Consider the following 17,062-nt stretch of genomic DNA (forward strand, 5'->3'; position numbering starts at 1 on the left):
TTGGGCCAGCGCTACGCTTGTGTGTCCTTCACCGACCTGATCCCGGACTGCTGCCGTTGCCGTTCCCGTCGCCCCAGTACCTTGTAATAAACCCCCCCGTTACAATTAATACAAAATGGACAAAAATTACATTGACGAATAGGCTTCCTCGATAGCTGTCTTCAATTGATGATTCATGATGGTGGCCACTTCAGTAGAGAGGTCATTCCAGTCACGGGCAGTCTTTTAAGAAAAACGATTGCTGGAATGTTGTGGTATGTGCACGTTCAGGGTAAACAGCGTTCGGGTGGTTATGGCGGGAAATGCGATGCGCATGTGGAATTAATCGGTTGGCTTCTGAAATGTTGTGGAAGAACTTGTGCTGTGCTGTGTTACGACGGGTGACTAGCGTAGGTAACTGCAATCGTGATTTCAGCCCTGAGATGCTGGTATGATAGGAGCAGTCAGATGAGCTGAACCTGGCGGCACGATTCTGAACTGACTCAATGGTATTAATTAGGTTAGTCTGATGGGGATCCCAGACAGAATTAGCATATTCAATTTTAGGTATGACGAAAGTCTTGTAGGCGAGCGATTTGAGAGAACTTGGTGCTAGAGCAAGGTTGCGCCGATGATACCCAAGGACACTGTTTGCACTGTTTATGTGGGTGACATGGAGAGTCCAAGTTAGATCACAAGAGATATGGACGCCCAAGTATTTGTAATGATTGACCGAAGAAATTGGGCACTGGTGCGATGAAGTTGAGGCGACGGTGAAAAGAAATCAGTGAGGTCTTTGAAATCCTGTTACACATGTTGTTATGGCACTGGCTAGGCGTGGGCTAGCAACAGTGGTTGTGACTGCCATGCATGGTCTTACCTTCTCCTCACAGGTTGTGGAGGATGCCCTCTTCCATCTTCAGATCCATCGGGATCGAGCTCTCACGTACAAGACGGAAGAGATTCAGGTCACTGTTCAGGATGAGTTTATAGTCGAGCAGGACAAGACGGGGCACGTGTGGAAGCAGAAGGCCCGTGTGCGCGTCTTCTTCATCGCATTTGTCACTGGTAAGTGTTTGTTAACTAATCAGGATGAAAAGTTGCTCGTGGCTTGGCATGTGGCTACACTGATGCTGAGATGAGATGAGATGACCGTAACCTTTGCGCTGAAGAACTCTGTAAGCATGTTTGATGCTGAGCTGGCACTTGCAGCACAAAGATTTTGGAAATAAACCATTTATTTGGTGAATTTAGGCCTGCATAATTACTGAATTATTACTGTACTGAAATTAGTAATTACTGTTGCATAATTACCATTGTCATGTGCTCCCCCACTGAGTGGCCTTGACAGAAGTGCCTGTAATGGTTAGTGGTTGCTGAATCGAGTCGTGATTTGTGTCGTGGTATATTCTAGTACATTTAGCAGATATCTTGACATGCTCAGAACTTCTGACAGTGTCGTAATGCATGAAGGTTATGATATAATGGTGGAAGTGACCTGCTTTTTTTTTTTATGAGCTAAATTTTTCATGATTTCTTTGAATGCTGAACTTTGAAATAATCCGTTCCAGAATTTCATGTGATGGCCAGGTGTAGGATGGCTGCTAACCAAGAACGAGATCAGTAGTGGAATTGACAATTAGTATGATGGCACTTGTGAATTTAGCATGACTGTGTGCATTCCATGCATATTCTACATGCTGGAGGTCTGTACGTTAAGAGTACATTGAATGTGCGTTAAGTGTGCAATGTGTGTTAAGTTTGCAACGTCATCTTTTAAAGATGAGATCAAAAGAGGCTATGCTTGGGTGTGCATTGTGTGAATGCCATTAAAGACTGTCTGCTGAACATGTAATATTTGCCATTGTTTTGGTCGCACTTATGACAGAAACGTTAAGCTTTTATAATGCGAAATTTTATTGAATTTAGTGAAAATGGTTCTAAATATGAAATGTTCATTTTAGTGAATTTAGATTGACATCAAAGGATGTGCAGAGTATGGTAATGCCAATTTAATTTTTGCTGACAGCATAAATTGTTGGCAAATTTTTATTACTTTTTTGAATAATAAGGCATTCTGGAAAAACTGCAAAATTTAGATCTTTGCAAAAATTGTCATTTACAGTACTCTGCAGAGCAGGGACAGTAAAACCTCTCTGATAGGTTCCCGGTTCATGTTGATAGGTTCCCGGTTCATGTGATTTCCTGGTTAATGTGTTAGTAAAGATCAGGTTCTTTCGTCTTCCTTATTGCACCAGCGGTGCCCCGCCTGAGACGGGTTGGTTTCAACTCGAAGACTGAAGCTCTTCGCACCAGGGGTGCCCGTCAGAGACGGTCTTGTGTTCAGTTGAGACGCAGGGGTAAGGCGAACACTTCAAATTTTATGTACAGTATTTACAATAGATACAAGTTAAGGCACTCGAGACAAATTAAACGGCAAAAAGGACAAACCAAACAACAAAAAGGTGGATCTGGCTAATACTAGGGGAGGCCCCTACTCGGCGCTGCCGAAGATGCGTTGCATCTCACCTTAGCGCAGAACCCCGCTTCCAGCTCCGGGGCCCGGTTTTAAAGCCTTAAAGGCCCAGCCCACATTCGGTAACTTCCAATCATGTTGTGCTCTCAACATGATTGGCTCTCAAGGGCATGGCCAGCCCTCCGGCTTCAACAAGGTAAAACCACCCTCTCCACCACAAAATAAAAACAAACACAAATAGACGTTCGTGCCAGCACGTGCGCGAATCGATACCACGGGGCGGGGGACACCCTACTTCCAGAAAAACAAACGCACGGTCGCGTCAAATGAAAATAAACACAAATATACATTCGTGCTCGGTAGCGCGTGTCGGGTGGACACCCGTACTTCCCGGCGCGTTCGCGAGCGGCCGCGTTCCAAGAACGGAGACGCTCCGCTTTGAGTGCCCCCAGCCGCGTTCCGATGACCCCCGCGAACGCTACCGATACCTTACACGCCCTTCCCAAGATTCTACAAAGGGCTCAAATGCCACTTTTAGAATTATAACAAAGGGATCGGTACGGGTCACAAAACCACCCTGTGGGTGACATGCCGCAGCTACACCACGAACAAAACCGAAAACAAAAAAATGCACACGGGCACCAACACAACATTACGCAAAATGCACACTTAAATACACACAGTGGCATGCCTGCCGTGCGCCGTAACACAGCGTCCAAGTTGGTGCGTTGCACCCAGTTCACCAGCATGCACACCCGCGTCCTGCTCGACACACACACCGACACTCGCAACTAGAGCGTTCAGTAGCACTCGCACGACGTCCGTAAGTGGCCACGTGAGCCTCCTTAGTCGCACCGAGCGTCCTTGTGTGCGTTCGAGCCACTACGCGTCTCAACACAATTAACGCCTAACTGCCACTCGGCTCATTAGGCTGGTGCTACAGCGGGGCAAAAATTCAAAAATTGCTGCCCTCCAGGATCAAACACTTCATTATCCTCGATAGGTCCAAATACCTCAGCGCGCGACACACTTGAGGGCAAGCTTTCTCCGGCGCGCCGGTTCGAAACGCGTACTGCGTGAGGAACATAGTCCCTGTCCAGCCTAATCATATCAGTGCGGCCACTTTTGCCACACGTGATTTGGCGTTCTGCAGCACGGGACGTACTGTTCCCAGCGCCGACTTCCACCGTGAAAGCCACGCACCTGCCTCCTGTTACTCTGCCTCGCTTGGAGCCATTTGTACCTTTACTGAACGGGCAAACCTTGAAATTGCCGCTCCGCGCTTGATCGGCGCTTGCCGGCTTCGTAGCATTGTTTAACTCTGGGGCTGCATGAGCCCCCTCACAGTCATTCGGCCTGAATTTGTCTTGTGGCAAGCCGCCACACATTTCCCTGTCATCAGATGACCTGATCGGACGCACATCGGGTGCGTTCGACAACTGGACGGCGCTGCGTTCCATCCCTATACTTTTTCCACCAGAGATTCCAGTTTCGCGGAAAGCTGGCTCTCTTTTTACTTCTTCCTGGCTATTTTTCGTTCGCTCTTTTGACGTGTCGGAGGTCACAGCCTCCGTCACCGAGCCTGCAGGAATTACATCACTCTCCTGCTTGGTTTCAGACAATTTGGTCGCGACTGGCCCTAGACCATCAGAATTGGGCTGCTCTCTTTCTTTGCTAGCCGCCCGCAGTGGCGAAGCTGTGATTCCTTCAGAAATCTCGTTTTCGCTCTCTGCGGCATTTTCCAACAAAGAGGCGTCCGCGCATATCGGCTCATTACCTACAGCGACCTGACTGCTCTTTCCTCCACCTGTGCTTGAGCAGCATACGTCTTTGTCTTCCAGCACAGGCGGCCTCACCTCTCGGGACTCGGAGTAGTTGTCCCTCGCTAGTCCACTAGCTTTCCTAGACTCCTTGAGCTCAGCGAGCTCCAGCGCTAGCTGCTGGCGCTTTGCTTCTAATTCCTCCAAGACGCACTTAACATCCTGAGGTTTCTCCTCGCACAGCGGCGCCTTTTCTCCATTCACTTTCGCAAGTTCAGCCTGAAAGTACGCTAAGCGCGCCTTCGCTAATTCCACTCGGTACCTCACATCGAGTGAGGGCAGGCTTGGATAGCTCTCCATACCGCCTTCCGTACCCCTCAGATGTCCTATCGGCTCGAACACAGGGACGTGAACAATGCGACCAAGGAAACTCACGGTTTCGATGCGTCGATCCGCATTGCCAGCTCCTTGGCGTCGGGGTCCACCGCCACTTTCCCCGGACGCTGCGATGAGCTGTCGCACGCCGCTGGTCCGCCGCCGGTGATCGTCGAGTTCCCGACGCGCTGCTTCCTTGACCGGACGCAGTCCCGCGTCTCTGGACTACTGCCGTGGTCCTTGCGTCCTTGCCGCCGTGTCTCCGCAGGTCCGTTCACGAACGCTGACCTGTCGCCTTGTCGTCACCTTTCTCCCTGCCTTGTCTTCTTCCTGCGCCGTCTTCCGATGGCCGCAGGATCCTGCCGACTGCGCCAGTAAAGATCAGGTTCTTTCGTCTTCCTTATTGCACCAGCGGTGCCCCGCCTGAGACGGACAAAACAAGAAAAGGGTGGAACTGGCTAATACTAGGGGAAGCCCCTACTTGGCGTTGCCGAAGATGCGTTGCATCTCACCTTAGCCCAGAACCCCGCTTCCAGCTCCGGGGCCCGGTTTTAAAGCCTTAAAGGCCCAGCCCACATTCGGTAACTTCCAATCATGTTGTGCTCTCAACATGATTGGCTCTCAAGGGCATGGCCAGCCCTCCGGCTTCAACAAGGTAAAACCACCCTCTCCACCACAAAATAAAAACAAACACAAATAGACGTTCGTGCCAGCACGTGCGCGAATCGATACCGCGGGGCGGGGGACACCCTACTTCCAGAAAAACAAACGCACGGTCGCGTCAAATGAAAATAAACACAAATATACATTCGTGCTCGGTAGCGCGTGTCGGGTGGACACCCGTACTTCCCGGCGCGTTCGCGAGCGGCCGCGTTCCAAGAACGGAGACGCTCCGCTTTGAGTGCCCCCAGCCGCGTTCCGATGACCCCCGCGAACGCTACCGATACCTTACAGTGTTCAAAATTGCGGACAGGAAAAACGTCCCTTAGAGTTACACTATTTTTCTTCTGAACAATATTTTCCCGCCTACTCCATTCAAAATTTTGAAAATTCTGGTTATATAGAACGTTCAGCAGCTAACTGCACAGGTGCAAGCATACTAGTGAGCCGAACCTGGGGGACATGAGCTGGAGCGCAGTGGCAGTCGCCCACCATGGTGGCTTTTCTGCAGTGCCTCGATGCAAAGGGGCAAAGCATAAACAAACAAACTGCTGTTGCAGGGATGCTGCGACGTGAAGAGGAGAAACGCAGTGACTTCTTCCACTTGTTTTAGGGCAGGGGGGTGAAACTTCTTATCATCACAACAATGTGCTTGCATATGAGTGGGCGGGGTCTGGAGAACACAAAGCAAGAACACGGCGACTTTCCTGCAATGCGCTGGAGCAAGGGGGCAATGCATCTGTAATTGAAGAGACCCCCCCGCCCCCTAAATCTGTCATTCTTGTCTGATGGACCGGATGTGTTGCAAAGTTTCGTCCCTGCCAGGAATGATGCAAGTGCTGACTGAATTCTGTGAGCGCTTAAATAGTGGTTGTTCCTATCTTGTGCCAAGGAACGCTAATCAAGACGTTTATGAACTGAAAATGTCAATAAATGCCTTTGTACCACACTCGGCAGTTACGTTTCTCAAAATTAGGCAGCTTGGGTAGTTTTGGATCATAAGTTTATCCCAGTAATGCATTTTTGCCAGCACTTTTTTTTGACATATCAACGATGTTTTACTTTACTATGTTGTAAATGAAGCAGAACAGTATGTTTATGCCAAAGGAGCATGGCGGTATTCTTGAAACGTCGTATATTTTCCGAGATAGAAAAGTGCCTACAGTAGTCTTGAGGAGTTGTCATGGGATTTGAATTTAGCATTGAAGTATTTCATCCTTTTCAGATAAACCAGATTGAACTGTGGAATTTCAAGTAGTCTAATTGCATGGTTAGCCACGTAATCTGTTTGTTTTGTTCTGGCTCTCCGCGGTTTTTTAACCCTTTGAAGGTTTTTGCCGTATATGTACGGCGGCGGTTTTCTGTCCCGCAAGGTCTTTGCCGTACGGGTACGGTTTCGATCTTCCGTTTGAAATTTTGCGCCAAAAGAACAATGCGTGCTCACTGGGGGGTGCTGCCACCTCTTAGGACTTACAAGAAGTGTTTGAATTTTGTGCTGCCTTCTTACGGAGATAAGCAGAACTTATGTCTAGCTTTAGCGCGGCGGCACAGACTGCGGCAACACCCCTTTTGTAGTTTTGGTTTCGCCGCGTGATCGCAACGGAGTCGCGCGAAATTTTAGTTTTCTTTTTGTCAGCAATATCTTGCAGGGGCTGCCGAAGTTGATTTCTATCTTTATTGGCGCTGCTCTTAGCTTGCTTATCACCGTTGCTCGTGAGGTATTCTCGCTCTCTGTGGCAACGCGCCTACGCGGTTTCGATTCCGCCGCGGGATCGCAACGGAGTCGCGCGAAATGTGTTTTCTCTTTGTGGGCACTGTTTTGCAGAGGCGGCGAAAGTTGATTTCTATCTTTATTGGTGCTGCTCTTAGCTTGCTTATCACTGTTGCTATTCTATTCTATTGAACATTTTCCAGTTGTGAGTGATGCTGTTACCAAAGTACTGTTCCTAACTTTTTTTTACTATTTATTCTCAATTATATACATTTTGTAGATTCAAGATCTGCAATAAAGTAATTTGACCACCTGGGAAAGTTTTCTTCAAAATAATTCGACCCTCAAAGGGTTAAAGACAAGGTGCTCGTGGTTCCGCTTTGCAATGATGATGATGATGATGATGGAATGCTGCCTGTGTGCCCAGGGATGCCGGACATTGAGGTTGGCATCAACGATCTGACGCGCCAGGGCAAAGAGGTGGTCGGCCGCTACGACATCATGCCGGTCGTCACCGAGGAGTGGATCCGCCTGGAGAACTGCGAGTTCCACTCATGCGTCCTACAGGAAGAGTTCGAGAACAACCGCGTCATAAAGTGAGCTGTCTTGCTGTTCCCTTTAGGGCAGGGGCTCTAGTGGTTTTAGCCTTGGGGAAACCCCAGCAGCCTTTGAAACATGCTGAGGAACACTGTGTGTTATGGTTTCCATCCTTTCCTGCCCTACATGCATGAAAAAGACAAACAAACAAAAAAACATGCGCCAAATTCAGTTCTGTTGAATGAAATAGTCTGCTGTAAGCAATACAGTACTATTGTGTGGTCCTAAAAATGTGTGGATAGGGGGTAGAGCCTTGGCTTTGAAGCACCCATGTATTTAGGTGCTTGGCTAACCAAAAAGCCTATAATAAGGGGAACCCATTAAGAAATGTATGTTCTGAATTAATGAGTATGAAAAATGTATGTATTTGAGATTTTGTTTTTATTATTTTATATCTCAAGATGAGCCGGGCTGGGAAAAAGCTAGTGTACCCATAGCAAGTCTGCAAACTGATTTGAACTAAGTGCAAGTTAAAAGAACACTTATAGTTAGTATGCTGAATAAGTTAAGGTGGCTTTTTACAAGATGCAGTTCGGTTGTTTTCACTGGCCGGCCTGCTTGTTTTTTGCATTTTCATATTTTAAGTCTTATTTTGTGGTTGAAGATAACAATCTCAGCCGGTTATTAGATCTGTGTAGTAATGTTGTGAAGCTACACTAGAAGTGTGGAAAGGTTGAACTTGGGAAGGTGTAGCTGTTGAAGTGCATGTTTGGAATTATATCGTTACACGCATTTCTCTTGAAACAATGAAATCTGTCAAATCCTCGGAAGCCTGACAACTTGCTAAAATTTCTGTGGCATTTGGGACACTATAACGGGGGTAGAGCTCACTTTTCTTTGTGTGGTGCTCTTGTGGAGCACATGGTGCCCAACAATGGTATGTCGTGGCAATACTAGGATAACTGATTACTGATGAGATCAGTCAGGCAGAAGAGATACCTTCAAAAAGTTTGAATTGCCTGTATTGTGGTTGCACTTGCGGCATGGGCTTAGAATATACTTGACTGGGAATTTATGCTGAAGAGGGGGTTTGGTTGTGGTCTCGTATGATAATAATGCTTTGTAAAACTTTGCCACAAACCAGGTTGCACCCTCCTGATGCCTGCCTCTTCGAGTTGATGCGATTTCGGATCCGACCGCCGAAAGCACGGGAACTGCCATTGCAGGTAAGCTTGCTATGCTGACATGACAGGTTTGAGGCAGTTTGTGATCGATGCGGATATTTTACTGCTCAGGAGTGACCACGCCCTGTACTGAGCTTTTTGCTTAGGAACCTACCAACTCTGCTATTGTCACATGCTATGTGTGTTTCTTGCAACGAAAAGGGCTCAGTCTGCTCTGCAGTTGTGGTATGTGAGCCCATTTGTCGCATGCTGAGCAGGGTCTTGAACTCTGTATGCTGGAGTATCGTCATAGCAGCATTTTTCATTTCTTGTGAAAGGTGCTCAGTGAAAAAAAGTATCCAGCAACATGAAAATCAGAGGTTCACTCGTAGCCGAACCGGTAGAAGTGAACATCATCATCATCATCAGGTCATCACCTACTGCCTCGTTGGTGGTTTTGTAGGCCTTTGTCAAGCTGTCACAAACAGCTTTTTGCCTATAAATCCGCCAGAATCTTTCTGGAAAATAAATTGAATTGAAATTGAATTGAATCTTTGTTTCACAGGCTTGCCAGTGGCAGTCAAGTTTGGTAAAACGTAGCATGGCATTTCATTGCTTCCTAATGGACCATAAAAACCAGCAGGTGATCTGAAATTGCTCCTCAGTATTCTTGCTACACAGTACTGGCAACAGGTTTCTGTACTTATCGCTTTCATAGTGTGGTTGTAGTATGTCTAACATGCAGTAAAATCCTTTGTGTCTGCTGAAAATTTGACTTGTGTTGTACTTAATTTTGGGCAGTGTTGTTGATGGAGAGCTTCTGGTTACAAGTACTACCAGCCTTATGTGAGGGAGTGCCACGTTGCTCGTTTGTCCCCCTCAGCTGAAGGTCGTGATGCGGGTGTCACCGAGGCATGTGGAGCTCCGTGCGGACGTCCTGGTGCCCGGGTACCACAGCCGCAAGCACGGCCAGGTGCCCTGTGAGGATGTGCAGATTCGCTTCCCCATTCCCGAGTGCTGGGTGTACCTGTTTCGGGTGGAGAAACACTTCCGGTACGGGGCCCTCAAGTCAGCGGCCCGACGACCAGGGAAGATTAAGGTGCGGCTTGCGTGCAGTTCCTCTAGATAAGTGCGAGCTCCAGCTGATCATGAAGCAGGAGGAAAAGTAGAACGCTGTGAGCGCTAAGGTGTCATCATCATCATCATCGCCATTATGAGTGCCATTAGGTGTGGGTGTTATGTAACGCATTATGGAAGGATCAAACTTTTTAAAATCACATGCTTTCTCATTGCACTTGTTCGAAGTGGGCAGTCGGCCATTTTGTTTTCATCAAGTGTGGTATGTGAGAAAGCCCACTTGTAGTTTTTGGCATGAGGTCCAAGCCTAGCACTATCCAAGTGTGACTGGTCCATGTGATACACAGTATAGAGGAAAGTGAAGAGGATCCTTGTTACTGTTTTCCTCACGCTTTAATGACCATCTTCTAAAAATCTACCCGAATACTGTTCTTTTGCCTTGGTCGGGTTTATGAAAGTCAGCATGGTGTTAAGAGTGCTGCAGAATATTAGGAAGTTTTCGAGTGCAAATTTTTCGAAACAAATATGGACCAAATAAAAGAGACACTCAGTTTGTATTGAAATTTCTGATATTCGCTTGTGTCTGCTTTTGGTTGACAGGTTCTGAGGAAGTAGCGCGTGTCCATTCACTCTTGACATAACTCAGTTGCACATGCAACTTTGGCCTAGACTAACACTTTCACTGCCCTCACTGTGCTCGTGTTGGTGAGACCAACAGGGAGAGATTGTTACAAGGCATCACCGGCTGTCCGAGGGCTGTAAAGAGCTGGTTCCTGTCTACACTTTTGATATCCTTGTGGCTGTACAGTTTTGTTGAGTCAGTTTCATGAGAGCCATGTCTTTCTTTACATATTACTGTGCCACGCATATTCATCTAGCAAAGAATTAATGAATAACAGGTTTAGAAAACTAAATTTGTAGCCTGGTTTGCTCACACAGTAATGTCTAATGATAGAACATTGCTGCGGTGGCTCAGTGGTTAGGGCACCCGGCTGCTGAACTGGTGTACCCGGGTTCGAACCCGACCGAGGCGACAGTGTTTCTGGAGGCGAAATGCAAAAAGGCACCAGTGTGCTGTGTGATGTTAGTGTGTGTTATACCCCTGCTACACGGGCGTTTCGAATGCCTTCCAACCGAATGTCATCCGACTCGAATGCCAAACCAGCGCTGCTACACAAAGTTTTTCAACGGCATTCGGTTCAGATGGCATTCGAGTCGACGGAGCTACGCGGAGACATTCCAGATTTTGGAATGCCTTCGAGCCCGAACCGACCAATAGCCGTCGCCGCTGCCGTCGCTTCGCCCCGCCCACAGCCGAGCGACTGCTTTCGGCTCTGTGGCTGTTCATTTCGATACCCGCTGCTAGCTTTTTTCTGCTGTTTGTTTAGGAAATAGCTCGTGCTCTGTCTGAGGGAATGCTTGAAGATAATATTACACCAACGAACATTAACCGTGTCAGCATGAAATTTCCACAGGAGTGCGCCGATGAGGACGACTGTACTCATACTGTTGTTTACATTGCTGCGTACGAACAGAGCTCTTTTCAAGACATAAAACATAATCTGTGTTTTAGTTCTATTAAACAACCTGTTTTCTTTTTTACCAGTTGTACCCGTGCTTGTTTACGCAGTGCGACAATGTGTGGAAAGCGATGATGCGATCACACGCTTGAGAAACACGACAGCCGGGTTGTTGACATCGAGCAGTACCGACGCTTCTTGCTTCTTGTCCCGGCTTCCTCCGACGTGACCAGTACTTTATTTCAAACTACTTCATGCAGAAGTATGTTTGGCGACCATTCGCTTTAACTGGAACGGCCTAACTTGTTATCCACAAACTAGCGACGGCGACGACTGCTGCTGGCCGTAAAGCCCGACTCGGCATTCTTGGTCACATCGGCATTCTTGGTCACATTGGCGTTTGCCGTTCATCGTATACGTGCCCTGCGATGTAAGCAATAGTTGATTTCAGGTCGCTGTTGCCAAAACTACACTCGGTGACCATTTGCATTCGCCAAAGCTTGTGATTCGCTCTTCACAACCACCGCAATCACAGATCCAACCCGGCGGACTCGCTAGGCCTAGTCGTCGCGGAAGGGAAGGGAGCCGTCGTCGACTGAAATTAATTTTTCAAGCGCTTATCGCAGGTGAGCGTTCAGGTGTGCACATGTGAAATGTAGCCGTTCGTATCGCTCATTTAGAAGCGCGAACATATTCACACGGCCGCCTCATCATCGTACTTTCGCTCAGCCGCCGACAAGGCTGACCGTCCGCCGATCGGATTCGTCGGTGTCGTTGGCCTGAAAAATCTGTCCCATTTCACTATAATGACATGCTGCTGTTGAGCGTGATATATAGTGTCGTTGTCGCACTAGTGTGACCGCCGCCGTCGCCGTCGCTGTACACTGAAAACGAGCTGAGGCTTTCGAATGCGTTTGGAAAGTGTCGTGTAGCACCGTGGGAGTCCGTCGAGTCCGAATGTCATTCCAATTCTCGAATGTCATTCGAACGTTGCCGTGTAGCACAGGTATTAAAGATCCCCAGGTGGTCGAAATAATTCCGGAGCCCTCCACTACTGCACCTCTTTCACTTGGCACCTCTTTCGTCTTTCACTTCCTCCTTTATCCCTTCCCTCCCTTCTTTATCGGGTGTCTACTGAGATACCTGGGACAGTTTCTGGGCCGTTTTCCTTTCCTCAAAACCAGTTTTCTATCAGTTACTTGAAGCAGGTTCACTTTTGGTGTTACATCAGCAAATGCAATCGCTGTGCGCTAAGCAAATGCATATTTGCCAATCTATACAGTCTGCACTTCCCTGTCTTCCCATCCAGGGTCTGGAGCGCATCATTGGCGCTGCCCAACCGCTTGAGACCAGTCTCATAGAGGTGTCAACGGGGCAGGCCAAGTACGAGCACGCTTTCAAGGCTGTCGTGTGGCGCATACCTCGGCTGCCGAAGGAGGGCCAAGGTAAGGCTCATAGCTCAAAGCAAGTGAGGTCATTTGAAGCATTTGGAAGCTTTGCTGTGGGAAGTGGTTGCCACTTGTTTACAGAGTGACCCCAAAAAAGCATGAGCTATCGAGTTTTCAAAGGACATCACTTGGGACCTTGAGGTAAAGCAGAAAAGAGCATGTGTGGTGAATGTAACGTGGGACCTTGAGTTTCCAAATCGATCTCTCGGACGTTCATGAGCTGAGTCTCGATGGCTTTGCTGCGAATTGGCTGTTTCTGGCCTGTGGTTTTTTTCCTTTTGGTGAGTCACACAGTTTGGTTCCGCAACCTCACCAGCACTGTGGAACCTTGTTGAACGGAACCCAGCGGGGATGCGCATTGGCAGAATGGTAGATCTTCACCTATTCGAAGAAATCAAGCCAAATTCTGCTTGAAGGTTTCTAAGCGAGATTTAATTTTGCACCAACTTACAGGAAATGGGTTGTTTGCTGCTATCAGTTGCTGCCTGACAGCAGCAACAGCAGCTTTAAAGGAATAGAGAAACCGAAATTTCAGTTGTGTTCTATTTTTTGGAATCATGCATAAGACTTTGGTAAAGGTAGATTGCCATGTGAACTTACCTAAGCTTGGTTAATAATTTATAATTGAATTTTTTCTCTCAGGTTGTTTGGGTTAGCTAAGACATGATAGGGTTAGCTGGGCCCTGATCCTCTCATCTCTCTTGTCTGTATATTTTTTTTTTTTACGTTTTAACGCAACAACATTAAGGAGCTCGTGTCACAGAAAAGACAGCGTTGGCATTGTTGGCGTTGTCAATGTTGTAAATGTGAACCTCCAAATAAAAAAGTCTTGTGAGATATGGGAAATCGAACCCAGGTCTTTCAGATTGCGAGGCGAACACGCGCAGAACACGTTACAAAGGATCGTTGGTTTGAACTGAATAAAAGTGGACCTAGTGCTTACATTGTGGTCTTTGAATTTGTGAAGTGTCCTTGTGTACTGATGCGTAAATGAGTACCGTATATACCCAATTCCAACGCGCCCCCGATCCCAACGCGCACCCAATTTACGGCAAAAAAAAAAAAAAAAAATTGCAAGCCTACAATCCTAACGCGTGCCCGATTTTGGTGACGAAAAAAAAAAAAACTACAAGCCCCGCTTCTAACGTGAATGTGATTTCCACGAATGAGCTCCCACATCGTATAATGGCGATGACTATGGGCAGCTATGGGGCAGTTTCAGTTTGTACTCGAATCCAACGCGCATGCAATTTTGAGACGTATTTTCCCCGAAAAAAGGTGCGCATTGGAATTGGGTAAATACGGTAATACCCTGGCAGTGCTGCTACATGCTGTCGCATTCCACTCTCTCAACACTGTGCTTTACCATGCTACATGTATCCATCTTCTGTCTCTGTGTATGCTTTGTGGTCTTTGGAAACTAATGTGAAATAGTTTGTGTCACTGTTACTAGAAGTATGGTTCGTTTTCGCTGTAAGCAATCAGCAGTAAAGACAGGAGACAAAACTTAGTCAATTCTGTTAACCGGCATTTGTTACCATTGGTAGTACCATCATCCGATATTTACTTGGCCTTCTCTTTGTGTATGTTCTTTTCTCGCAGTGACTTGTGTCGCCATAGACTTGAAGCTTTTGCTGACATAACAATTTTGCTACTGGAACAACAGCTTTCAGTGAAAGCGATGGTATTCTGACCACCCTGAAATCCGTCACAGTGCAGAGTGCATGGCACCCGTGGTGCAGTGGGCACTGCGTGATTTCCCTTTATCCCTTCTGCAGGTGCCTACACCAGTCAGCTGTTCCTGCTACGACTGGACCTGACCTCATTCGACCAGATTCCCGCATCATTCGAACAACACGTTGCTGTCGAGTTCACCATGCCAGCAACCAGTGTGTCACACACCACGGTGCGGTCGATCTCCGTCTCCAACGAGAATCCGCCAGAGAAGTATGTCCGCTACCTATCCAAGCACGAGTACCGAGTGGAAATGGAGCTCCAGACAGGTGAAGTGCCCCCCTCGGAGACTGAAATCTCTAGCCTGGCTGCCGTAGCCCAGCAAGCGCCCCCCTACGAGCCAGCTACGACCGCCGCTGCTGTCGCCACCCGCCGCCACCAGCGACGACTCGGACTGAGTGTGCTGCAGTGCCACGCACATGTTGCGCCCCCTCGGCTGCCCTCGTGTGGGGCGCAGTGCCCTATCTAGTCACAGCATGTATGTCAGGTGTTCAGTCTTCTGTGCTATGCACAATGTGTTCCTGTTGAAAGAGAGTTTTAAGATCCCGTTTTTTCTTGTGCATGTATTACGACCGCTTGTTTTCAAGTTTTTTGTTGACTCTGTACACGGGCTGTGTCAACTCTGTGATCGCTCAGCGGAAAGGGTTGTGCGGTCGAGAAGACGCGTGGCTGCTGCCATAGTTCATTCATGCGTTGCCAGCTCGCCAAGGGCCATGGCGGAGCTACTTTTGCCGCCAGGCAATAAAAAAAGGGGCTTCTGCCTGTGTTCTCGTTGACCATGTTGGCTGCGCAAGTGGTCTCGGAGCACTCGCTTGTACGTGCAGGAGCTTTGGAGTGTCTCGGCATCTGTTGTAGCGGTGTGTGTGCTCTGCAAATAAACGGTCTCTACAGTGGCAGCTGGCAATGGGGCGACCAAGTCATTCGTTGCACCACTGTGTATCCATGGCCGGGAGGATCTGTGCACAAGGTGTGTCTGTATGGGCACCAGTCATTACGGAAGGAAAATAAAGAGAAAACACTAAGCACACTTACTGCATTTCATTTTGGATTCATTGTCTACTGAATCGGTGATGAGTTGGAAAATATGTCTGTTTTCTTTTGCTTTCTAATAGGACTTTTCCACTGGCCAAGGTTTGTTATTGGCAATATTTGTCAGAGTTGGGATATGAGCCCTCAAAAGTACAAATACCTTCCTTAAGGGTATGATGCGATTGTGTAATGGGTTAATTCCCATATATACAGAAGGTCAATGTCTACTTTATATTCATAGATTCCTGGGTTACATTCAGAGATTCCCAGGTTGCTTTTCCTGAGCAAGCAATCATTAATTTAGCTGCCACCTGCCAGGGTGGGCAGTTTGCTCACTATCCGGTGGACAGGTTGTGATGACACCACAAGGTCACGTGACCTAGGTGGCGCACTTGCCTCCTAGGTTGCTCTCTGGGGACCACCTGCCAGAGTGATGCTCGTGATCTTTCGCTCGACTCAGACAACGCCGACGCCGGATTTTCTGGGTAGCCGGGCCTTTAACGCCATTGCATTAATAACTTCCTGTTTCACTTCATTAGGAGGGATTCCGTGAGGGGTTGTAAGAATGACTAGTTGCGCTTGCATTAGTGTGCAGTGCATCCAGCTGATAATCTTCAGCAAGAAAAGTGTGGCAGCTGTTATGGATTAAACGGTGCCCGAACAGCACAGGGACACTGAAGACAAATTCAAGTTGGCCCATATTGATATGGTTCCGCATTCTGATTGCAGAGGGACCACTCTAGCCAGAAACAGCTTTTAGAAGCTTTAAAACACCAGAAAACAAAATATAGCTGTCGTCGTTAACCAGCTGATTTCACGAGTACAATGCATGCATCAACACAGTTTTTGCCGCTTTTGGCAACTCTTGTCCATTTTGGCAAGAACATTACAAGTTTCAATGAACTGGCAGGAAGATTGTTTAATGCAATTTTTTTGCCGATAAATGCATGTTTTTCTGCCGGGCAAAAGTCAACATAGCCAGAAAGAATGAGAAAATCGATATTTACTGAGAACAGTAATTGGAAAGAGTTGACCTCAGTGTTCTTCTAATGAGCAGAGCACTAAGAACCATCTTTTGTTATATGAGGGAATCTGAAATTTGCACATGCAAGGATGAAATTTTTGTAGTTGCCGAATTATGTGCGAACGTATTTTGTCTAGTCCAAAAGCTACTCTTCCTGGCAGCAAGTTTTGGGCAGGCCACCTTCCTAGAGGATTATACATGCCTTGTTGTTTTCTTATGCTATTCTCTAGACACCTGTTGTGCAGCAGCATTGAAAAAGCAGATTGCAACAGGCTGTGTGGTGCAAAGGCAATCTCTTTTTTTAGCATGCTTCAGTGAAAAACGCTTTGTCAAGCAAAGCCATGCTGAGCATATCTGCTGGCATGTGTGCTCGATGGGCCCTACAAGAAAACTAAAGAGCAGTGGCACAGCTGACTGCCAGCACATCGCAACTGCTCTAGTGAATGCTGCAGTTCTGAACAACATTAGGAAAACATGGCTGCGAGGTAGAGTTGTGAGCCAAACACTCCTGTTTACCTGTAGCCTTAGAACCACAAATGGCAGCTGTAATGTAGGTAAGAGTGGCACCC

General features: G+C 47.5%; 1 protein-coding gene across 1 annotated transcript in view; it reads left to right on the forward strand.

The window, feature by feature from the left end:
- Nucleotides 1-15,467, forward strand: part of stnB (stoned B) — a 38,857-nt gene extending 23,390 nt beyond the window's left edge. Inside the window, 7 exon segments of the mRNA XM_089557161.1 lie at nucleotides 873-1,047; nucleotides 7,389-7,557; nucleotides 8,643-8,724; nucleotides 9,545-9,760; nucleotides 12,568-12,703; nucleotides 14,485-14,807; nucleotides 14,809-15,467. Coding sequence (XP_089413287.1) covers nucleotides 873-1,047; nucleotides 7,389-7,557; nucleotides 8,643-8,724; nucleotides 9,545-9,760; nucleotides 12,568-12,703; nucleotides 14,485-14,807; nucleotides 14,809-14,838 — 1,131 coding nt within the window. The 3' untranslated portion in view covers nucleotides 14,839-15,467.
- Nucleotides 15,468-17,062: the final 1,595 nt, after the last annotated feature.

Source organism: Amblyomma mixtum, chromosome 8 (genome assembly GCF_055824585.1).
Source record: "Amblyomma mixtum isolate Tamu chromosome 8, ASM5582458v1, whole genome shotgun sequence".
Classification (NCBI taxonomy): domain Eukaryota; kingdom Metazoa; phylum Arthropoda; class Arachnida; order Ixodida; family Ixodidae; genus Amblyomma; species Amblyomma mixtum.